General features: G+C 42.0%; 1 protein-coding gene across 5 annotated transcripts; it reads right to left on the bottom strand.

The window, feature by feature from the left end:
• Positions 1–8,305: 8,305 nt before the first annotated feature.
• Positions 8,306–22,909, bottom strand: Dyrk3 (dual specificity tyrosine phosphorylation regulated kinase 3). 5 transcript variants are annotated; one of them, XM_078022717.1, is made up of 8 exons: positions 22,455–22,909; positions 22,195–22,363; positions 21,796–21,834; positions 21,018–21,094; positions 20,562–20,662; positions 18,544–18,927; positions 16,500–16,611; positions 8,306–10,870 (listed from the first exon to the last, which is right to left on the bottom strand). In XM_078022717.1, the coding sequence occupies exons 5-8, from the start codon at positions 20,564–20,566 to the stop codon at positions 9,296–9,298; spliced, it is 2,076 nt and encodes a 691-aa protein (XP_077878843.1). In that variant the 5' UTR covers positions 20,567–20,662; positions 21,018–21,094; positions 21,796–21,834; positions 22,195–22,363; positions 22,455–22,909; the 3' UTR covers positions 8,306–9,295. The 5 variants fall into 5 exon arrangements, with proteins under 5 accessions (XP_077878843.1, XP_077878847.1, XP_077878846.1 ...); XM_078022721.1 differs by lacking the exon at positions 18,544–18,927; XM_078022720.1 differs by lacking the exon at positions 21,018–21,094.
• Between the last annotated feature and the right edge of the window lie 2,235 nt (positions 22,910–25,144).

Below are 25,144 nucleotides of genomic sequence, written 5' to 3'. Positions count from 1 at the left end.
CCCCCATGGCCATCATGCTAGTTTGGGCTCCTGGAGGTCATGCTTCATCTGCAAGAGCTGTTCCCTCGGCCTCCCATTCCCAGCACCTGTCATCCTGCAGGGTGCAAGTTCTCTGTCCCTTCATGATCTCTACGCTCTATCCAGCCAACCCACTACAGTGAACAGGTGTTCTTGGGTTGCACCCGTCCAAGCATAATACACAGGACACTTTCCTCAGCAGGAGGCATGGAGCAAATGAGTCTCTGGACTCAAGAGTTCCTTCCCCAACATCTCAGGGAACTCAGGTCTGAACAAGGAGGTCTTGGGCTTGCTGAATCACTTAACCTAGTTCTGTGACTTCAGTAAAAAGATCATTTCCAGAGTGAGAGCTCTTTTCCCAGGAGCCTCTTGCTGTGAACTGTCCTAGATTGCCAAAAGGCCCTGAGCACAGATCGGAAACATGCTGCCTAAGGGGAAACTGAGGCCTAGAAAGAAGCAGGGCCCAAGTCCCAGGAAAGGGCAGTTTGGGGGCAGGAGGGAATGCAAGGGGACAAAACTGAAAGAGAAAAGATACAGTGTGTGTGTGCCCATGCCTTCCTACGTGCAGGTGGGGGTGTGTAGGAAACAAGACCTTGGCCAAACTAAGATTGCCTGTGGAACTTTTGCCAGGCTTCTTCTTTCTCAACTTCTCTGCCCTCGCCAGTGTTATCACCCTTCTCCAGTGCCAGCAGCTGAGGACTGATAGTTTTGCCTGGGGCAAAGTCTCACTGGCCGACTCCCTCCCTGGCCTGAATTGCCCCTTCCCCCTGTGCCTCCCTGTCCACTCAGGCCCCATAAAGAAAGGCTGGCACCTTCGTGGCTTCTCATGCCAGAAGAGACAACTGAACTGGGAGATTACCAAGATCTCTTTTTAACCAGCCTCGGCTCCTGTGACTGGCTTGCAGCCAGGCAGACATATGGGGGCCTGGAGTCCAAGCAGGGCACACAGTGCTATTTATTTCCTACTGGGTTCTCCTCAGGCAGAGCTGGCAGGAAGGGGCTTTCTCATTATATTTAAGCCCTAGCTGGCGCCACTCTCAACTGCCCCAGCCTTGGCCCTTGCCCCTTTCCCATCCCAGTAGGTAAAAATAAGCCCATTTAGGCAGCTTTGGGGAGTTGACTAAGGGGCAGGGAAAGAGGGGCTACTGGAAATGCAATATAAACAGTGGGGGGTGAGGCCATGGTGATAGAAGCATGGAGAACCAGCTCCAGTCCTTGTCTCTGCTGTGAACCAAAGGGACAAGGGTATTTGGTGTCCCCAATTTAACTCTTATTAGAGTCTTTTTTCAGTTGGGAAGAGTTCGGTCATCATTCATTCAGTCTCCATAGTGTCGCAATTCTTTACCTGTTCGACATCCCAGTAAATTTTGAGTCTCCAGAGAGCAAGTACATGTATGTTCATGTTTAAATGGATCCAGCATAGCAATGGGCACAGAGAAGGCACTGGGCATTAACTGAAGAATGAAAGGGAGGCAGAGAGAAAAAGGAGGGAGGTGAGGCTTCATGTCCTGGGGGAGCCACTGGAGAAGTGCAGTTCAAGGGTTAAGGGAAAGACCACCTCCAGGTGGCAGGAGGCTCCTGCCTATTCCCAACAGGTTTCTGACTTGATAAGCTGCAACTCTGGCCTGGGAAGGCTCTGCCTTGTGTCCTCCAGTCCCGGAGTGGCTTTTCCAGCTAATGCTGCCTTCCCTTCATCCTCCTCTGGATGGAGCAGATTTAAAGCCAGGAATAAATAAAGAACAGAGGCATTACTGTCTTTGAAATGCAGCTGCCTCCGGCCAGGTTGAGCTTGGAAGGGGCAGGAGGGGTGATGTGACACAGTAGTTGGGAAACAGTTGTTCCTGCAGGAAGACCCACCACAAAAACACCTGACCCTTGCTATTTTAGCTGGACCGAAAGGAAGCACCTGTGATCTGCTTCTCCTCTCAGTCCCCAAAGAACTCGGAAGCCTCCCGCCTGTCACTCAGGCAACTTTGCCTGGACATCTCTCTGGTGTTTTAAAGCACACAATGACTTTAGGTTCCAAGAAGGGGCTCTTGAATGAAAGGGGTTTAATGAGAAGGAACTGGAACCAAGACAATGTGGGACATCTGCTCAAAAACTGCAGGAAAATGTCTCAGGATGCAGTTTCTCAGCCAGTTCCATGTATTCACTTCAGTCTTGGGCTCTGACTAGTTGTGCTGATGGGACAGAAATGAACAATGTTGAGGGGCTGAGGTTGTGGCTCAATGGCGGAGCACTTGCCTCCCACATGTAAGTCACTGGGTTTGATCCTAAGCACCATATAAAAGTAAATAGAAAAATAAAGATATTGTGTTCATGTATAACTAAAAAAATAAATAAATGAGCAGTGTTGATTTGGCAACCAGAGAAAACAGCAAAGCAGCCAGCTAGATGTTGAGGCAAATGGGGGGCGGGGCATGGGAGCCAGACTCTACTGTTAATTCCTCTTTATTGGTTGCTTTCAATGGCTAATTGAGGACAGAATCAGTTTGGTGAGGGAGCAGCAACGTCAAACTCCTGCTCCGAATCCAGGTGAGAGAAACCTCAGAGGAAGCCTATCTCCCCTCCAAGGTCAGCAACAGGGAGTGGAGCCAAGCAGAGGATGGCATGTCTTCCTCAGCTCTCAGTCCTGCCATCTTCCTCCCCCTTCAGCTCAGAACCCAACCCGGACTGTACTGCACACTCAGAACATTCTCTCGAAACCATCCCCCTTTTCCACCTGACTTACTTGCAGATTTATACAAATTTTAAAATCAGAACAGCCTGTAGGTCACTTCTTGGCAATTTCCCCTAAACCCATTTGCCCAGCTTTTGTTAAATTCTGAACCTGTGGTCTACAATGCTGTCCATGCTCCCTGACCTCCAAAAACACCACTGGAGTACTCCCTTGGCACATAAAACATGCTCCATAAGTCACTGTTGTAAGAATAAATGCGTCACCAGGCATGTATGAATTTGCTTCAAGAAGAGCAGAGGTGAATTGGGCTTGGGCCAGGGCTCCGCCCTCTGCGGTGTTCAGACTGGGTGTCCTGGGTCTGTTCCACATCAGTTCACCAGCAGCAAAGATGCAAAGGTAGGCCAGGTGACCTCTGCAAAACAAAGCCAACCTGTCAAACTGTGCCTATGCTATGGTAAGGTCAAGTTTGGTCTTTAGTCAGCATCACAGCATGGTCAGGCTGTAGTCACTTCACGATTTTTGCCTTTGGACTGACAAATTCCTTCTTATAGCACTGCACTTTTCACTGCCTTTTTTAACCTGATAGTTTTTTGTCTTAAATGGCAAAAAATGTCATGGCAGTGCTGTGTACTTGATCATGGGTTAATTTTAACATCTGAATTGAGGGCTAGATATTCTTTTAAATTCTGCCTGCCTTATAGTTCCACCAGCAGCAGTCAGTTTACCCAACATGCAGTTGCTTCCTACGAATATGGGAAGGCCCATTTCTAGCTTTGGCCAAGCTCCTGTAAGGCAGAAAGCCTGTTCAAGAACCTGGGGGGCAATTCAGGGATGGCAGAAGGCAGTCCCTGAGTTCAGTGTCCAATTAGCTCCTGTTGCCAGGGCAATAATGGCCCAGGGCCAGATCAGAAGAGGCTGGAGCAGAGAAGCCCAAAGGCCCCTAAGCACATTGTTCCCTCTCTCCTTCCATTTACTCAGTTCTACCACAGGCCAAGGCAGGAGCCTTAAAAAACACTTAAACTTCCCAAATAAATTGTACTCCAGGAAGCTGTTTGTGAGGCTTTATCCCTAAACCAAGCTTGGACCCCAGAGAGTCTATGTGAGGCTTCCTGATGGACTGCTGACAGCCAGGGTTCCCAAGAAGGTGTTCATCCCTGAATTCTACACATTTCCTCAGTTTCCTGTCCTCAGCAATGCCACAGCTCACAAACCAGCCTAGTGACAGCAGCTCTGGACACTAAAAGGAACACTGGCCTAGTCCTGGCAAGACTGCTTCTCCTCTGCTCCCTGCCCCACCCCAGCACTGCCTTTGTTGAGCACTGTTCTTTCTTCATCATCCCATCAAGTCAGAGAGTCTGTACCTGCAGCACAGCCCAAATTATCCAGAGTGACTGGTTCTCACCCTGCTTCAGGGACAGGGTGGCTTCAGCGTGTGGCACTCAGGTCCTGCTGAAATGGCTCTATGCCTTGGCTGTGAAGCAATCACAAGATGCTAAAAAAATTCTCACAACAATTCCTTTATATATTTTTTAAAAACAAACATCCTGAAATAAGAAGAAACAAAACAAAACACTGACTCATCCATGCTAAGCCGCACTTTCCAGAGGAAGCGTGTCAGCAGGCTCAAATGAACAATGATAGAATCCCATGACACCAAAATGACTTAAACCTAATGGTTTGGAGGCTGACATTCTGAGCTGAAATAGCCACAGGTCACCATTTGGCCTTATCTGGGGCTCTGCTTTCTCTTTAGTCTATTTGTGTGGTGGCAGAGGAGGTAAGAATCTTTCTAGTCTCTCGTCAGGCAGGCTTCTCCTGTTATAGAAAAATATCAGAGCTTTGGCTCAACTTAGCAGTGGGTGAGCTATATTAAGAAGTATATCCAGCTCTGTCAAAGTCTAGACAATATATTTGTGGCTCTGGTTTATCTCAGGAGTTATGGATCTCAGGAACCAGCGAGCTTTTAGTCCTTACATGGATGGGTTCACTGTGATACTCAAAAAATTTTCTCATTAAAATCAGCAGGCCTAATTCAACAGACACTTGGAAAGGGTTACCCTTCATCAAGCCCAGAAGTTCTTTTAAATTCTTGGGCTTCAGGAAGTATAGATTGAAATTGAAAGAGGGACATGATGAAATGAGGATAATGAAAACATTATTTAAAATTAGGAGGTTGATCTCTGGCAGAGGACAATTCTTCCTTGACTTGCCAAGCCCTGGCCTTTTCTTACTTCTTATTTATGTGGGCTCCAGTTTTCCATATCACAGCTGTCTGCAGTTGCTCTATGTATAGGCAGTGTATATAGACTCATCATGTCCGGTGAGTCTGAAGAGGCAGAGGAAGACATTTGCTGGCAATCCTGCCTAGTTCAAGGATAAGTACTTATCCTTAATTCACAGATGAGAAAAAGCATATGGAGGCTGTCTAGAACAATCATTGTCACCTTTCCAACTTCCGTGCTCATGCTGATGACATCAAATAATAGATGCAAAAAAAAGAATTAAAAATAAATGACAAAGTTTTCCATGATTCATTAAAACAATAGGAGTGCTCTGTCTGGAAAGCTTACAACCATTTATCAGCTGCTACCTAAAATTTAGCATTTAATTATGTCTAGTTGGGAATTAGACAAAAATCAAAGGTATTTTAACATAACCAGTTGCTACAGAATGAAACTGTTTCATGGTTGAAATTTGTATTTAATTTTCTGGTTTCTGACCATGCAATAAAGCCCTTTCTTAACAGATTAAATATTATAAAACTAACATGCTGCATTAGCCAGTTACCCTATTTACCCCAAACACCCTTTGACACCTAAGAAGAAAGTATGCAAATATGGTTTAAGTCAATTTCTTCTTGGAAAGAAGGTCTTGCCTAAACTCTCTTCTTTCACAGAACCCACTGTGGGACAGAAGCAGAATCCTTCATCACAAGTTATGGCTGCATTTTTCTTTTCATTGTTTCCAAGGTAATTGTGTCTGCTCTTGGACCAGAAGAAAGTGGCCTCATGTTACCCTTAGCTGATAAACTTTCCCCAAAAAGAAAGATATAAGAGATTGTACAGGTCAACTTAAAGAAGACGTGAGCATGCTCCTTGTACATGAAGGAAATGAGCTTTCATGATCTGCACATTATCAACAGGCACCCTTCTGCTGCTTGGTAAGAGCAGCAGAGCGCATCCCTAGCATGTGCCAAGCTGTGGGATCAATCCCCAGTACCATAAAAAAAGGAAAAAATATGTTAATTCAGAATATCATAAGAACATAGGCCTGTCCATTCTTAAAGAAGAAATCATGAAAGCACAGGAATAAACAGATGAATCACTGGGGGTAGAAGATGGAATACAGTGTAATAATATGAGCAGGTATTAACTGGATTAGCCAAGTTCCCAGGTTGAAAGAAAAAAAAATTATTTTAAAAATGAAATAAAACAAAAATTCTGATCTAACTTTTCTACTATGTAAACAACAATTTGTAAATTCAGTTGATTTTGCCATTTTGGAAATCAGTAAGTCAACCCACTTGATCTGTTTAACTGACATGGCTAGAACAATAGCAACTAAAGAACAATCTGGTCACTCACTGTAAGCCACAGCATGAATGTCGGCATGAACTTTGGTCCAATTCAGTCAGTCACTGCTAGGGCTGAGCAGAGATTCAAGTGAACATTTAAAAGAGGGCACAGGGTGACAGCCTCTAAAACCACAACTTGTTCTGAACTTAACACACCCGTAAATCTCCTCAAATCTATCTGCACAGCCAGCACCAAATTTTAAATCAGCCCACTCTCCCCAAACTTGAACCCACCCGCAGAAGGCAGGCATGCCAACTTGAATGACTCTGCTCTGCATCACTCTCCTGGTTGCCAAATTTAGGCCAAAGCACATACATTCACCTTTCCAGATCTTTTAGAATTTCTCTACAGTGTCATAGGCTGTCTATATCCTTTCACCTCCGCTCAGTTTCAGTGACCTCACAGTCCATTCACTACACAGAATGGAGCACATGCCAGTCTCAGATAGAGGCTCCTTTCTCTCCCAAGTTCAGGTGCAGCATTGGCTAACCATGGAGATTGCTCACAGAAACTCCAACACAGAAATCTACTGTGCGTCATTTGGGGCAGCAATCCTTTTAGCTGTTTGTGAGAGCAGGTCTCCCACTCTGATAACACTGAGCAAAACAACCTCAACATATGCTCTGCCTAGATAATGCGGGAGACTCTCCAACTTCTCCAGCAAGTTAGAGAATTCAGCAGAAGTTAGAAGGCTCTAAAGGAGTTGTCTATTCCTTTGCCTTCTGTAAACCAGGAGTAAACATGATCATTAAGGTTTTTAAATAATCCAGCTCTTCAGTCACCAAAAGTATCAAGACTTCCTTCTTTGGAAGAGTCTGAGGTCTCTGTTCTCACTGTCCACATCTGCATTGAAACAGCCAGGAATAATGTGGCTAAGGTCAAAGTTCCTTAAATAATGTGCCCATAGCTATTTTTTCTTTCCCTCTGGTTACTGTGTCATCCAATAAAGAAGCCTCCTTCCAATCTCATGGAGTTTTCGGATACTAGATTCTAGAATAAAAACTGAATGAGGTCATTCTGAGAACTGTTATGCTCAAAGAACACACACTGAGGACAGAACTTGGAGATACTTTCATTCTTGAGGAGCACAGAAGTAGAGGAATGAACAGGAAAAATAAAAATAAAAATAATCAGTAGCACTGAGAGAGTTATTTAGTTCTCCACCTTTCCAGAAAGCCATTCAGGGATTTTAGGGTGATCTGGCTGCGAAATCTGTAACCCCATTGACTCAGCTGATCTGGCTGGCTAGGCAGATGTCCTCGTCCTCTCTCACCGCTCCAGAAATCTACTGTGCTCATGTCTTCTTTAAGTTGACCTGTTCAATCTCTTATATCTTTCTTTTTGGGGAAAGGTTATCAGCATCTCTCCCAAAGCTGTGTGCTCAAAGAGGACAAAGTTCCTTGATAGAGGAAGACCTTTATTCAGTCAAGGGTATATGAGTAGCTGTGCTCTTCTGCTAGAACCTTCCAACAAGCTCTCCGAGTCCAGTAAGCCATTTGGCCAGCAATTAGTTGTATTACCAGCCTTCACTGTTTAACTTTCAATCTTAGCAGAGAAAAAGAAAGCCTGTTGAAGAATATGCAATTAGGAGAAACAAAGGGGAAACTGCCTTATCAAAGTTTCTGGATTTTTTAAACAATTTTCATCATATAACTGAAGTCTGCTCAGAATCTAGGAAGGTGCCCAGCTCAAAATGAAAGTGGAAAAATGTGGCATATAAAGGTGGTACGTGGCTGGAAAGAGAGAAGGAAAACATTTAAACCGTAGCGAGTTTACCTAACAGAGGTCTGTTTCACAAGGACAGGAATCCACAAAAATCCAGCAAGCAGCTAGACCACAGATGACCAAGGAGTTAGGAAATTGCAGTTTTCATGCTGATTCTACCTTTAACATTTGGAGGTAGCTGAGGGCAAAGAAGTTGCTTTATCTTCCTTGGAGATGGGGGAGAAATAATGTTTATGACTTGGTGTTAAAATGGGGCCCTGTGTGAGTCAGCTTTCTATTACTATAACAAATACCTGAGATAAATCAATTTTTTATAAAGAGAAAAGGTTTATTTTGGCTCACAGTTTGAAGGTTCCACTCCATGACCAATTGGCCTCATTGCTTTGGGTCTGCAGTGGCCATTGTGGTGGGAATAACATTGTGGTGGCAGAGCAAAGCCGTTCACCTAATGCCTGAGAATCAAAGAGAAAGAGAAAGAAACAAGGGTCCCACAATTCCCTTCAAGGTCAAGTGCCCAATGGACTTGAAAACCTTCCACTAGGACCCACTTCTTAAAGGTTCTATACATCCCAAGAGAACTGAGGGCCGGGACCAAGCAAGCCTTCAATACACAGGCCTTTGGGGAAGACTTATTCAAACCCCAGCAGTAACCTACAAGGTTTTTTGGTAAGGTGGTAAGACGTCTGTAAGTGTCCAGGAACAAAGCTGAGGCAAAATAATAGCAATAATAACATAAATAAAAAATACTGTGCATAATGGGAAGTGAAAAACAGTGACATCAATTGTACAGGTGACCAATAGCTTTGAGGTGCTCCCTCACCTCATATTCTGCTGTGAGCCCCTTCACTTAGAATAAGCCCACAGAATGGCCTGCTGGAGCAAGAGATCTAGCTTTGCATCTCCTCTACAACTACCACAACTTCCCAATTATCCCTCCAAAATAGATGCTGAGGGAGATAGGAGTAGTGAGCATATATTTTTGGTATCCCATCCATCTTGGAAGAAAGAGATTCAAACCCAATAAAATATACAAGGTTGAAGTACATCTGATGATAATAAGAAAGATGCATTGACCTATAAAAAGTCATTTAATGTATATTCCAGATGGCCAATACAAGCTGGTTAGGTAATTAGCCCTTGAAGAGTTCTTTTATAGTCATATAAAAATGTTTTGTCTTGTTAAAAAAAAAAGAAGTCTAGTCTAACAAAAACATATCCACCAACAGGCTTACACTGTTTTCCATTTGCAGGTTTGCAAAGTATTAAAATACATACATATGCATCTCTGAACTGTCCGTTAGCTAATCAGTTTTGGCAACACGCTGCACAGAGGTATACCACCACTGGTTTCTGACATTAAGTTAGCTTTAAGCTTACTGGCAATTCCAACAACTGGAGGCAGCTTGGAACCCAGTCCCTGGAAAGCATTTGTAGGATTAACTACTCGTTTCCCTGACACCTTTTCAATGGTGAGAGGTCTGGGCACAGACTTGCTAATCCAGGGGTGTCTTAATGCTTGAGCTGGGGTCAGGCGGGCAGAGGGGTCCCAATGAAGACATCTTTTCAGGAATTCTATAAACAAGTAGTCATCACACCCTTTCAGTGCTGTCCCCCAGTCTCTGCTGCCTGGGGGACCCCGCTTTTTACCCCTACGTGAGCGACCCCCCACAAGTACAACCCTCCCATCTGCCTGAGTAGTCACAGAGCAGTAGCGAGGTAGGCCCTTAGAGTTAATAAAGTACTTGGCACGTTTGGATTGCTCTAAAAGTTTTGGTGGTGGCATTCCTAGAAGCTCCATCATGCAAGCCAACTGATCTCCTTCATCCTCTCCAGGGAACAGAGGCTGTCCTGTTAAAAGTTCTGCAAGGATGCAGCCAAAACTCCATATGTCAATAGGCGTGCTGTAGCGGCACCCTAAGATGATCTCTGGAGCTCTGTAGAAACGAGACTGGATATATGTGTAAAGTTTCTGGTACTCAAAACAACTGGACCCAAAGTCAATGACTTTAGTTGCACTGCGCCCGTGGTGTTTCAGAAGAATGTTTTCTGGTTTCAGGTCACAGTGAATGATCTTATTTTTGTGAAGAGCATCCAAGGATTGCAAGATAGATTGGGCAAATTTGCGTACCAACTGGACACTAAAGCCTTGAAACTTATTTTTTTTAATTAGCTCATAAAGGTCTATGCTCAGCAATTCAAAGGCCATGCAAACATGGTTCCGGAACGTGAAACTTTCCAACATGTGGATAACATTCATGCTACCAGTTTTATCCTGTTTTTTAAGATGCTCTAAAATCCGGATCTCCTCAGCTGCTTGACGATGAAAGCGCTTTTCATTGCGCACCATTTTCAGGGCCACATACTGTCGAAGTTTGTGATCATAGACCCGAGCTACTTGCCCAAAACTCCCCTTGCCAATAATTTTCAGCACCTCATACCGATAAGCTAGATGGTCTCGAGGGACATGAATATAGGCCCCATCAGCATCATCATATCCCCCATTATTGGGACCACCAACAACTCCATGTCTTTTCTTGGCATTTGGACCAACAAAATAAATTTCTGGGTAATTGATGATTTCCAGCTTCTCATAAGCAGTGAGGTGATGTTTGTACTGCTTCAGCGCTTGCTCAGGGGTCAGAGGTACCACTTTGGGTGCTTTGGATGAACTGCTGGATTTAATTATATTTAAGCTATCTGAACTTTTCCCTTGAGAAACAATTGGAGAGCATTTTTCAGAGTCGGTGATGCCATCTGACTGAAGAGTACCAGATTTGCTGCTACCAAATTCTTGAAACAGCTGTTCTACTTTTATCTCACCTCCATTCATAAAGTGCTGAGAATGCTCTCTTGTTAAATGCTCAGTAGTGATCTGTAAAGGAGAAAATGAATACAATGTTACAGACACTAGTAAGAGGAAGGGATCTTCCCTCTGACCTAAGAACATCAAAATATGTCCAATTGTGTTAGTTTTAAGGTTAAAATGACACAGAAAGGATACAATGAGCAAAGCAAGGGTCTCCTAATTAATCCTGACTCCCTGAAGATTAAGTCCACCCTAATCCTTATATATGCCTTGCTTTGCTCAAGATAGGATGATTGTCTTCCCATCCCTTGGCATGCTAGGTTCTTTCTCATAGGTCTGTCTTATCCTGAGAATCTTTTCACCCCTCCCCACATTCACTCTCATCCTCTACTCCTTCAGACTCAATTTAACTGTACTCTTTCACTTAGAACTACTTCAAGCCCATAATAATTAACTTCATGATTTAACTGCAGCCTATACCACATGATTCGCCCTTGATTATATATATATATACTGTTTAACATTATGTACTAATTATTTCAAGTATCTTTATGGTTCTGACCTAGCCTCCTCATCAACCCCCAGGTCCTCAAATACATTACTGCAGCCTTCTAACAGCACATGAAGTCATGGAAATTCTAACTCTTGAAACCATCTGGGCCAACTTTCAATGTAGCTGATAAATAACCAAGAATCCGAGGCCCCTGAAGAGCTTTTTCCAAGTGCCTCTGAGATAAAGGAGTACTACTCTTTTACCTCAATTTGCTTACACTTTTCTTGGAAGGAACAATATTCCAGAGAAAAAAATTCTACTTATTTCTCTGAATTAAAATAGGATTCTGTGAATTGAAACAAGATTCTTTGAAATATGACTAAGGAAAACAAAAGCAAAAGCAAAAATAGCCAAACACCTAAAAATAATTAATAGTTAGATAAAAAGGGTAACTGTGAGCTGATGAATATGCTAACTGGCTTGAGTGCATAACCATTTCTTATCCTAGTTGGATGTGGAAGCTCATGCCTGTAATCCCAGAGACTCCAGAGGCTGAGGCAGGAAAATCTCAAGTTCAAGGTCAGCCTCAGGAACTTAGCAAAGCCCAAACAACTTATTAGGACTCTGTCTCAAACTAAAAAATAAAAGAGAAAGGGTTGGGGATATGGCTTAGTGGTTAAGCACCCATGGGTTTAATCCTCAACATCCAATAAACAACAACAACAACAAAAATCATGATGTATATCTTAAATATAAATATTTAAGGGAAAAAACAAAATTGTTCAGATACATTAATGAGCTAGGAATAAAGAAAAAAAATCTATTGTTTAAAAAAAAAAAGTGTGTGATACTTAAAAGAACGTCTGTTTTTTCGAATGGACCCTAATCTGACTATTTCAGGGGACCTCCAGTATCAAAGACAAAAATTCCAGAGAAGCTCTAAACTTGTTAAAAATCTCCACAAATATAAGTTAAAAAGTAATCAAACATTTAAAAAATTTGAATTTTAACTTAACCTAAGGTCACCAAAAGTTATATATTACCAAAACTAAAAAAAGAAATGATACAAAAATGAAAACCCAAATAACAAAAAAGGATAAAAATTTTCAGTGTTGGCATACGTCAAATAGCCCCTGATCTAGTTATAAAAGCAGGACTTAGTCCCTTCCTGGTCCTTTAAAAATAATTTAATCAATCTCAATATTTATAGAGTACTTAAGAGTTACATGAACTATCATAAAATCTTAAAACAAAACTGAAGCAACCAGTTTGATTATGGCCACAATTTGGCATTTAGCTTTAAAGAGGCCAGACATAGGCACGCTGAGGTTTTTCTGATACTAAAATAGAAAAGAAAACAAATAGGCCTGTAGACAGAGTCCCAATAACCTGCTAAGACAAATGCAAAGCAACATCCTTTTTATCAGTAATTATGTCAAACAACTATTCCTGTTTGTAGGGATGAAAAAACAGAAGAGGTTCACAGCCACCCATCCAGTATTCACTGGAACACTCAGAGTTTACAACTTAGCACCTATGCTAAAAAACAGATGTTTTTTTTTTTCCTTACAGAACTACTATGTATTAGGGAATAAATTTGGCTGAATGAGGAAAGAATTATAAACATTTGGTTCAAGTTAGATTTACATAACAGAAAATGAACATCTGCACACCATCTTTGCCTGTTTTCCTTAAAATTTTTACTACCTAATTTTAATGTACCTAAATATTTACTGCTATAGCTTTTGGAACATATTCTAAAGAATGAAGTTAGAAGGCCCAGGTTTGGGTACTGGCTATAGTACTTAAAAGCTGTAGGTCTCTGGACAGGTTACTTGAACTGTTCTTCATCTTTTTTTTTTTTATATCTATATAACATGAATAATAATATCTAATTGCAGGATGTTGTGTGGATCAAACTATAATCAATAATATATGTGAAAGACCTCACAAACTGAAAAGCATGTTCAAATTCTAGTTATGATTAGGCAAAATTTTCAATATAATAAGATTTAAATTCCTACACTCTCCCCTATTCCCTAATGATTTCTCTTTGGTGGCTTCCTCAATCTCAGTCTCCCTCCACTAAGCATCTAAATACAGCTTCTGCCCAATGTGGGCCCACTCAACAGGCCTCCTCACGAAACATCTCACCCACTTTCTCCCTGGCACAAAGCCTGCTTTCAACTTGCTATACAATTTAATGTGCTACCTCTCCAGTGGTAGTTGAACTTTAATGGAAAACAATGCCTTAACCCAAAAGAATGCCTAAGAACTGCAGTCATCAATGACAAGCTGGTAGGAAAGGTATTTGTGGTCCAGGGTCCATCCCTGGAAATTTCACCTATTCTGTCTACATATAAGACTGCCCTTGCCTTGAGCTGGCTCTGAAGGTCTTCATTTGTTTGTGATAAGAGAGGGTGTCTCAGGCACAGTACGTTAATAAGAATAGAAATCTAATAGAAATTTAACTACCATAGAACTATTACCATAAGATGAAGGATGTCATTGGGATTTCCTGACTCATGGTTTTACCTTAAAGGGAGACTCAATCTCTTTCTGCAAATAAGCCTTACTTTGCCCTCAGGAAGAATACAGAAGTATCCAAATTTCATGTAAGAACCCTTGGAATACCTAAAAATGGCTGCTGTATCCCTGACCCCACCATTCTTCTGCAAGTTCATCATCTCCATCAACTATTCTCACCTTGCCCGCCATGTGTTGGGTTTCCTTAATACTCTGTTCACGTTATTTTTATGGGCTGTACTTTATGTCTCTCTTAAGGTGTGGCTTCCAGAACAGAACATACTACCCAGGGTGTAGTCCGCTAAGGAGTATAGAGGTTTGCATTTCCAGCAAACCTGCAGAATTCCAGGAAGGAATTTTTCCACACAGGGGGAGTGGTTCTTTCCTTATCTTTCTCTCCTTTCCTGTAAATAATTCAAATACTGGCCTGAATTAATTATATATCAAGTCTTCTGTGCTATAAATAAAACCTTCCTTCCACTGTTCTCAGAGAATCTATAGTGTTCACATGTTAACATGTAATAATTATAAAAAATTCCGGTCTAAGATTATAATCATAATAAGAAAATATTTTGATACCATGTAATTATTTCCAGAGATCCAGATTTACCATATTTTCTTTCTTTCTCTCTCTCTCTCACTCACTCTCTCTCTCTTTCTTGCCTCCCTCCTTTTCTATCCTCCCACATTGGGAAATGAACCCACAGTTACTTTACCACTCACCCACACCTCCAGTGTCTGTTTTATGTTATTTTGAGACAGGGTCTTGCTAAATTACCTGGGTTTGCCTCAAACTTGTGATTTTTCCTGCCTCAGCCTCCTAAATCGCTGGGATTATAGATGTGTGCCACTAAGCCTGGCCATACTTTATTTCTTAACAATGCCTCATATACAGTGTAAATTTCAATGTTTCAGATACAATCTTCTACTGCATTATTTGAGTCTTAAAAATCTTGTTGATAATTCAGAGGAATAGTCTTCTCATCCAGATATTAAAAAACCTATCCTTTACCTACCTCCTGACCCTATCTATATCCCTGCAACACAGAATTTAACCCAGTAACAACCTTTAGGTCAATGATTTAGTTTATAATGAATATGTAAGAGCATCTAGAATAAATGACAAAGCTAAAAGTCTTTGTGTAAAGAGCAATAGGAGCGCAGGATAAAGTCATAGTATAATGAACTATAAGTGTCACCAACAGGTCAAACTTTTTTTTTTTTTTTTTTTTTTTTTTTTAGTAAAATTTGTAAAGATACCATTGCATTAGAATCTAAAAATCTATGCTTCCCAAAACTGTTACTCTGAACACCAGGCAATAAAAAATTCATTTTGATTTTGAAACATATAATTTAAGTGACCTACTGGAAGGTTATCAGCATGGATCAACCCTGAATTGATGTTAAACTGAAATCAGATGTTTACACACCAACTCAACTGTAATCAGCATCCAACAGTGATCTAGAACTGGCATCACGAAATCTAATGGTCAACACAAGTAGACATAGTTCTTCTGGTTCTTGGAAGTTTTTAAAAAGAAAGAAAATGCAGAGAATGGAAATGAACCCTGCAGAGAATGGAAAGAAACCCTACTTTACTCCAGAAATGGGATGACCACCCTTCCAAATAATTTTAGCCCATGATTTGTAATATTATTAGCCTTGAAAGGGGTGGAAAGTGTTGATTTTAATAGCAAAAACCTGGAATGGAATAGGAATAATGCAAGTAATTTTTGCTACATAGTAACAATTTTAGACTAGGTATAGTGAGGCACACCTGTAATCCCAGCAACTCAGGAAGCTGAGGCAGGAGGATCAAAGGCTCAAGGCTACCCTGAGCAATTTTGTGAGACCCTGACTCAAAACAAAAATTGCTCTGAATATATCTCAGTGGTACACTGCCTGCTTACCATGTATGAAGCCCTTGGTTCAATCTCTGATGGGGGCGGGGGACATAGCACAACATTTTTTTTCAGGTCTTAAACACAGAAACATGAAGGAGAAATGTTACAAATTAAATTCAAGTATTCAATATGTTCATTAGGTGGCATGTGCAATTTAAGTCACAGGATAGTTTCTCCTTGTCTTGAAACTTGTTCAAACCCTGCTCTGCCTACTGGTCTGTGTATGCTGAGGAAAAATGAATAAATTTTATCATTATCTTCCGTAAAACAGCATCAAAAGCTAATGTCTGCAGTTCCTAAAATGATTAAATTCATCAAAAAACAAGTTGTATTGTTCAAGTTTAATTTATGAGTTATAAAATGGTTCTTTTTAGCATACTAATAAGCTAGGACTGCATTTCTATCTTGCAGGAAGAATTCTGCAGATCCACACATTCTGAGATAATTTCTTTTGCTTGTTTTTGTTAAAAGGAGCCTTTGTGATACTCTATATTATCCTCTACTAAAATAAATATCACCTAAATAAAATCTTTTTCCCAGTGTCATATATTTATCTGAGTAGGAACTCAAAGAGGTGGGCTCCAAATCAAAATGAATTTGAAAATCTAAACCTGGACCACAGAAATTGTTTTTCCAAAGCCAGAAGAAATCAAAAGAAACAACAACAAAAGAGTCTGTGTTGCCAGTGATACATAACCACACCTTGAGTATTATTTAGCACTTTATCTTTTCCAAGACAATTAGAACACAAAGAATTACGTCCTTTACTTACATGCAGTCTTCTGGGTGGAGGCGGCTCAGAAGGATTGCAGAGTACATTAGAACAGGGTGGGCACTTGGTTTCATCTATCATCATGAAGGTATCATAGACACCATCCCCCAATCTAGTTAAAAGGATTATAGATAAGATCTGTTAGTAAAGAAGAATATAAATCACATTTCTAAAACATTGTGTGTGTGTCTTAACTGCTTCATACCTGCTACAAAGAACAGTTAATAGAAATAAGTGTCTACACTGCATTTTGGCATTGAACATAAAAAACTGGGGCATTTGACAAATGATCCCAAATTGTCTTTTCCTTTTTTTTTTTAAAGAAAAAATAGCATTTCTAGATTTACATTTTAAAATGGTCAAAACTCAGATTACCTGTTGTGAGTATTGCTAAAAAAAAAAAATAGGAACTATAAATTAACTTACTACTTGAAAATGAAGGCTAGTTTGTATAGGAATCCTAAAAACCAGAAAGAAAGTGTGACAGAGGTGATTGTTTTTTCAGCCTGAGACATGGATTCTAATCTCTTATCTCTGGCTGGGCTGTCTTCTCCTCTGAGCATGTTTACCACATGTTGATGGAAAGAACAGTTCATTTACACACTTTTGGATCTAATTGCAAGAAATAAAAGGCTTTTTAGAGCTGTCTTCTCTTTATTTGTTTACTTACATGCTTACAGCTACCTAACTAGTAGAAAAATACAGTGAATACTATAGCTGACAGTTAAAGGGGTGCTTCAAATTACAAGATGTACTGAATTTTGTCTCTGTTCCCACTTCATTTCCTGGTAGATGGGGGAGGCAAAATGCTCAATGATTTAGGATCATTTCTCTGTTCTTTAGCACTGTGGCTTCCCTACTGCAAGGGAACACAAAAGACAGAGAGGATCTATTTAATCCACAAGATGGCCCTGGAATAATGTATTTCATCTGCCACCAAGAACATGGATTTTCCAATTAAATACATCAGCATTTCACTGTATCATTTTATGTGATATAACCATGAATAATACAACAATGACCCTGTTGCAGGGGGAAATTTTTTTTAATGCCTTTAAAAATCCTGATATATTTTAGTCACCCTTAAAAACTGTTTTATAAAATTAGTTCTAGATGTGATTACTATATTAAAAAAATACAAAGGGTAAAAAAAAAAGTACAAATGTTTTTGAAATGTTCTTTTAAAAAATGCTCATTCTTAAAAAAAAATGCTCATTCTTAATAGAATTATTTCTAATTTTTAACAGAGAAATGCTTCACGGACAGAAACCAAATAGTCTGAATGGGACCGATCTTTTGCCATAGCAAGATAAGACAAACAGGGAAAAGCATCCACAATTACTGAGAAAAAGACGCTAAACACTTGGAAGATTTCCTACTAACAGCAAATTAACCACAAGAAGGCTCCATGCAAATGCGGCGGAGGGCGTTTGAGGGTGGGGGTGGGGGTGGGTGGCTTCTCTCCACTTAGGCGTAAAATACAATGCAAGGTGGAGAATCTTAAAATAGGATCCGGCGAGAGCCTTACGCTGCACAGTCCGTTACCTTCAAATACCAAGCTAGACCGCACCCCTCATAGCAAAACCCCAAGAGTTCAGCCCTGGGTTATCTGCTCTGAGCAACAGGGCTCTTTTCAAAGGTATAGCTCCCAGACTACCCAGGTTCGCTTTAAAAAAAAAAAAAAAAGAAAAGAAAGAAAGAAAGAAAGAAAGAAAAGAAAAGCCACGAAAAGTCCCAGGTTTCTGGTGTCCCTTGCCATATCACCGATCTAGGATTTCAGAGACAACCCGGGGGTCGTAATTCTTCCTCTAACTCCGCTCCAGCCCCCTCCCCCACTCACGGTGGGCTGGGGACGGGAGGGGGGACGCTGATGGAAAAGAAGGGAAGGGGCCCGTCCAGGGAGGGAATCAGACCCCTTCCCTCGTCCCTCCTGCTGGGGGCTCGCTAGACCACCAGTCCAGACCCTCCCCGACCCCCGGCCTCGCCTACCAGCGCCAAGCGCTCACTCTGGCACCCCTAGCCCGTTACCCCGCGGCGCCGTTACCTTCGCTGCTGGGGAGGGAGCCCGGCCCCGGGCGGACCCGCATCCTTCCGGCCCGGCCCGCGAGCAGTGCCTCCCATCTTGAGCTCGGGACCCCCCGCGGGGGGAGGGGCGGCGGTTGGCGGACTCGGCGGGCCGCGTCCACCTGCGCTGTGAAGGCTGCCTCCCGGGAGCGACGCTTCCCCGGGGATTCTCTGCCAGACACTGCAGCTCCGCGCGCCTTCGCTCGCGACTAGCCAGGACCGGGAGGAGGGAGACGGAGCGCCAGGGCGGGAGGGGGAGCGGCATGGTCGCCTAGCAACCGAGGCACGCCCCGGGAAACGCCTCTGCGCAACTACGCTCCGACGCACGGGGGCGGGGCGCTTCTCCGTGTCCCTAGCGCTGTAGCTGGTGATTAAAGGCGAGAAGCACGCGTCCTGAGCTGCCAGCTTGGGCTGCTGCGCGCAAGGTTGGGGCACGCGACAGGGGGTGGAAGAAAGGCCCGGGCAGAAGATTTGTGAAACCCTGTGTATCTGTTCCAAAGTGCAGCCAGCCTTCACAGTCTGCAATTAAGTAGCACTTTGCAATCTGGAGTGCTAAAACCTCCTGCATGAATATATATGAATTCTAAATGTATATGTGTATTGTTTAGACTTCCCAACTGCTGGAGTGGCCGTCTGGAGGGAGATGGTGACATAAAAAGGCAGTAATAAAGCCGGGCGTCGTGGCGCACGCCTGTAATCCCAGCGGCTTGGGAAGCTGAGGCTGTAGGATCTAAATTCAAAGCCAGTTTCAGCAATTTAGCGAGGCCCTAAGTCACTCAGGGAGACCCTGTCTCTAAATAAAATACAAAATATGGCTGGGGATGTGGCTCTGGTCGAGTGCCCCTCAATCCCTGGTTCTCCCCCCCCCCCAAAAAAAGGCAATAATAATGAAGACCATTTACGTACAGTACTAGCATTTATGAAAATTATTTAATCTCAGTAACCATGCCAAATGATATCGCTGTTTTAAAGTTATAACTGGGATCGAGAATTGAAGCTGGGGTTTGTCTAACTTCCCTGCATCAGCATGCCACGATAGTAGAGCTCAAAGAGCCATTTTTACCAGTGAGGAAACTTGAGACTCCGTGCTTCCTCATCCAGTGGTGAACCCTGAATTAAAGTTTCAAAAGCCCAGCCTTCCTCCTCCTGCACCAGACTTCTTGAAAGACTCTTCCTTTTCTTTAGTATGTTTGGAGAAGTTTTTTTTTTCCCTTGCCCCTTTCTGAAAACTTCACACTCCTTAATAATGCTGATGTTAAGCGCACTTCGACAGTTGGAATGAAAGTGAGAGCGAAGGAGGTTAAACCACGGAACTGTGTTTTCTTGAGCGTGAAGCCCAATCAGATTTTCTAAACCTGAAAAGGCACAAGGCCCTGTGACTCGCGGGAAGAAATCCAGACGTTCTCAAAATGCCGAACGCGGACGCCACCTGGTGGTACTGTAGGACACATTGTTTTAAGTTAGCCCAGTACAGTCTTGTAACCCTTAAAAGTTTTCATCCAAGTCTCCTTTGCTTGTCACTAAAAGATATACATGTCATTAAAAGATATCCCTGTTCTCATGTCTCCCAATGAAAATGCCCCTACAGATCCAAAGTCCCTTCTAAGTTAAATGTATTATTAGATTTGAACTAAAAAATCTGTATTTTTTTCTGATCAATGTTGCTTTAGCCTATGATATAAACATAAATAAAAATATTTTCTTCCATGATACTCTTTTGAAATTCTCTAATTTTATAAATTAAATTTCTTTTCCCCTCCTCCCCCACTTTTTCAACAAGAGCAATCTTGCTTTCATAAGGGTTTGACTTTGGGCTCTCTGAAGCTTTTATTTAAAGAAGAGATCCATGGCAACAAAAAATTTGGACTAGATTGTTCTGGAAGTCCCCTCCATCTCCAAGACTGAAAATTTCTATTAAATAATTCCTGCTATGGATACCTCAGACCACTTCCCTACCCTAAAGAGTTGAAAGGGACTTGCCTCCACAAGTTTTCTTACCTCATTCTGAATCACTGTTCTTGAGAGGGTAGCAGCTCCACACTGTGTTTAACATGAATCTTCCGGAGCCAAGCTGAAGCGTTCTTGCTTCCCTCGGGCTCCTAAGGTGGGAAAGACAGAGGTCTCCTTTGTCTTTAGCCTATGGTTCCCATGGTCAAGGGAGGGAGGGCTCCTTGAGGGTACCGGAACTTCATGAATTTCTGCCCTTAAAGTGACCCAAGTACTTTCCAATGTTTCTTTAAAGGGCCTCTGTTTCATAACAGCATGGCTGAGTTCAAATCTAATAAGAAACTAGCAGGAGCCTCCACACCCCTGCTGAGTTGCTATCCTGTGTACTCCAACCCTTAAGCAGCTTCTGCATAATGCATGTCCTTTCTTTCCCCCCAAAGCTCCTTTCCAGTGACATTCAAAATCACCATTATCTTTCTCCACGCAGCTAAAGCCAGACTCACCTACCTTGGATTAGCCAAAAGTTATATAAGATGCCTGCCCATCTTCAAATCCAATTCTAATACATCTAAAAAATGAAGAACCTGTAACAAACAAGAAAAAAAAAAAAAGGAAACTCTCCCAGGATTTTCAAAAACCAATAGAAGGGGCTCAGAGTGTTGTTCAGTGGTAGAGCGCCTGCCTGGCGCTCAAGGCTGTGGGTTAGATTCCAAGCACCACCAAAACAACCAAATAAGAAAACCACAAAAAATAGAACATTCAGAATGTGGTCACAGCAGTTACAAATGAACAGATTAAGAAAATATCCTGGGGGTCACATTCCCCTGGAATTTTATGATGAAATAGCTGTTGGTATAAACTAGTTAAGTTTGAAATCTTTTCATTGCTATGAATTTCTTTATAGCAAAATATGCCATAATGCATACTATGATATATGCATCACAAAATTGGAATGCATGTTTTTAAAAAAACCATTCAATGTGAACCTATGAAACTCACTTTTCTGGTACTCCTGCTTCTATGTACCAAGTTCTTTGTCTCTTAAGCCCTGATGGCTGTCCCAATTAACCCCAAATCCCAGAAACATTTTTCTTTCCCCCAAATTTCTGCCACCTCTTTTCACTTCCTTTCTTTGAATTAGCATAACCAGGCCATCTTCAGCCTCTGAGGTGTCATTTCTGAAATCATACAGCCCAACCAGGACTCTTTCCAATCATCATTACCCTTTGCTGAATATTTATTATGTTCCAAACACCCTCTGAAATGCTTTAATAAATTTACTCACTTAAAACTTGCAGTAGTCCTGTGAGACAGGGCTTCTTACCTTAAGGAAAGAGTGTCAGAGATTAATAACTTGCCAAGTCACCCAGCTAGTAAATGGTGAACTGGAACTCAAACTCTGGTCTATTTGATTTCAATACCCACACCCTTGACTGCCTGTGTATTTCCTGAGCCTGGCAGGATACTCCAGACGAGACCCTAGACACTTTGAATTCTGTGACATACAACAGTTAAAAATGAAATATTTCTCTTAGGGTCAGGTAGCATGTGAAATCTTGACTTTGAAGTCTTTGTAATCTTGACTCAGTCCTGGGGCTGAGTCTCGCTGCTGCCAGTTGTCCCTCTCTAGGACTTTCATAGGAGGCCCAGGTGTAACCACACAGCTTCCATCCCACTCACTCACCTCCTGTACTTTTCCACTGCAGATATCCAGCTCCTGAGTTATGAGTCATCCATTGAGGCAGGTTTCTTATGGAATCTTCCCAGAGACCAGCAGGATCTGGGAGTCTCCACCAACAGGTTTCTGCCACAGGTGGTAAGGTATGTCTTCACCTCAGAAAGATCTTCCAGACCTATCCCGGGCAAGGAAATAGCTGTAACTTTCTGAGAGCTCTGGAAAACTTCTTCCCAACCATCAGCATCTGAGAGCCCCACAGGCCTTACCTGGGATCATCCAGATCCAAACTTTTAGAGGTGTGAGTTGAAGTGGGAGAGATAAGGAAGAAAAAGGACTTTAAAGTCCTTTAAAGAGGGTTTAAAAATGTTTAGTCCTGGCAGCCCCAAGAAGGGACAAAGGACAGAAAGGCATCATAAAAAAAAAGTCGTCACACCGCTTGAGATAGCTCAGAGCTTTGGAGCATGTGAGGCGGTCATCTGGGAAGTGGGCACAGCTGTCTTCAGACTGGGTCCCTTGGTCCCAACTGGCCACCATTCCAGCCTAGAAGAACAGGCAACATAGCCCGGCTGGCCTGGGCTTAGAAGAACTCTGCCTTCTTCAAACCTTTCCCATGTCTTTTGTTTTTGCAAGAACAAGCACTTCCTCTGCTCCCCTCTGTTTTTGGTACTAGGAGTTGCACCCAGGGGACTCTACCACCAAGCTACAGCCCAGTCCTTTTTACTTTATTTTGAGACAGGATCCTGATAAGTTGCCCAGGCTGGCCTTGAACTTTCAATTCTCTTGCCTCAGCCACAGGAGTAGCTGGGCTTAAAGGCCTGCACATTCACGTCCAGATCGCTGTTTCTCTTTTATATTGTGGGTTCATTGAGGCTTTCCATTCATAAAAATCTACAGAGTCACAGAATTCCTAGCAGGGGTTTTATGATTAGAGCCCCTTCCTTCCCCATCTCCATCTGATTTTTCACTGGTCAAACATCTCTTTTAAGTTTTCAATGTTCACAGTGTAAACAAAGAAGCCAGTGCAGGATGAGCCCTCGAATGAGCAACAGGACTGCAGAGGGCTATGGCATCCATCACAGAGACATGGACAAATTGGCCATTTCCGGATACAGAAATACTTGAGTATTTGTGTAGTCCACTGTTGCATAACAAATCACCCCTAAACTTAGTAGCTTAAAAACAAAAATTATAATTTCTGTGATGGTTAATTGTGGTTGTCTATGTGACTAGGTTGACAGATGCCTAGAAAACTTATTGAGCGCCCTCTGGGTGTGTCTGTAAAGGTGTTTCCAGAGACAACGGGCATGTGGATTGGTGAACTGAGGGGGCATGACCTGCCCTGACTGTGGGTGGCTCTGTCCAATAAGCTAAGAGCCTCCAAGGGAAAAAAGAAGGGGGGGGGGAGGAAACTCGGTCACACACAGTCTCAACTCTTATGAGCAGCATTTTTTGCTGTTGCCATTGCCGAAGGACATCAGACCGTAGATTCTTTAGCCTTTGAATATGGACTCACACCAAGGCTCCAGGGGCCTTTCAGAGACTCAGAATGGGACTGAGGAGGATACATCATGGGTCCGTTTTGTTCTAAGGTATCCAGCTTTTTGGACTGAGCAGCTGCCGGTTTCCCCAGCTCTCCAGCCTGTAGACAGCCATTGGTGGGACTATCCAGATACTGATGGTGTAAGTCAGTCAATAAATTCCCTCATGTAATTATATCTACATTCTTTAGTTCTGTTTCACTAGAGAACACTGGCTCATACAACTTATTACCTCATGGTTTCTGTGAGTTAGGAATTCAACAGGACAGAGGGGAAACTGCTTCCTGCTGGTGAGGACTTCAGTTGGAAGATCTGAAGACCTGTGGCATAGGGTGACTTGGTGAGGGCTGGAGGCAGTGCTTCCAAGGTGGTTCAGTAGCGTGGCTGCCACATGACCTCCAAAATGAGTGACTTTAAGTCAGGTGAGAGCAAGTGCTGCTACTAGGTGGTTTATTTAGGTTTTTCCTTGGTAACAATAAATGCATGCTGGCTTTATGACAAACTGCTATCTTATTTTCCAAAGTGTATATAGTATCTTGCATCCCCACCAGCAAGGAATAAGAATTTCAGTTGCCTCATCTTTGTCAGAACTTAGAATTATGGGGTTTTGTTTTGGCTATTATAATAAATGTGTAGTGGTATCTCATGGTGTTTTAAATTTGCATTTCCCTAATGACTAAGGATGTTGAGAATCTTTTCATGTGCCTATTGTCCATTCATATAATTTGCTTGGTGATGGGCCTATTCAAATATTTTGTTCAATTTATATTGGGTTATTAATTTCCTTAATATTTAGTTTTGATAGGCCCAAATCTTTATCATGTCAGATTAGGTCCTGATTTCCTTAACAAGACTCCTAAAGCACAAGAAATAAAATAAAGAATTAATAAATGGGATGGATTCAAACTAAAAAGCTTCTTTTCAGCAAAAGAAACAAACAATGAGGTGAAGAGAGAGCCTACATTTTGGGATCAAATTTTTGCCACACACGTCAGATAGATAAAGGATATATAAAGAATTCAAACTTAACCTAAAAAAACAAACAACCCAATCAATAAATAGGCTAAGGAGCTGAATAGACACTTGTCAGAAGAAGACATACATTTGATCAACAAATATATGAAAAAAATGTTTAATGTCTTTAGTAATTAGGGAAATGCAAATCAAAACTACTCTAAGATTTATTCTCACGCCAGTGAGAATGGCAGTTATAAAGAATACAGACAACAATAAGTGTTGGTGAGGATGTGGGGGAAAGGGCACACTCATACATTGCTGGTGGAACTGCAAATTGGTACAACCAATCTGGAAAGCTGTATGGAACTATCCCACTCCTTGGTATTTACCCAAAGGACTTAAAATCACCATACTTTAATAATGCAGCCACATCAATGTTTACAGCAGTTCAGTTCACAATA

This window comes from Ictidomys tridecemlineatus, chromosome 10, assembly GCF_052094955.1.
Source record: "Ictidomys tridecemlineatus isolate mIctTri1 chromosome 10, mIctTri1.hap1, whole genome shotgun sequence".
Classification (NCBI taxonomy): domain Eukaryota; kingdom Metazoa; phylum Chordata; class Mammalia; order Rodentia; family Sciuridae; genus Ictidomys; species Ictidomys tridecemlineatus.
This window is presented reverse-complemented; position numbering and strand designations above follow the sequence as displayed.

Excerpts from the sequence above, each read along its gene's own strand:
- Dyrk3 (XM_078022718.1), bottom strand. Across the intron at positions 16,612-18,543 it reads CTCCCTCCCCAGCAGCGAAG|ATTGGGGGATGGTGTCTATG; the intron begins GTAACGGCGCCG and ends CCTTTTAACTAG. Across the intron at positions 10,871-16,499 it reads CTCCACCCAGAAGACTGCAT|ATCACTACTGAGCATTTAAC; the intron begins GTAAGTAAAGGA and ends TCTCCTTTACAG.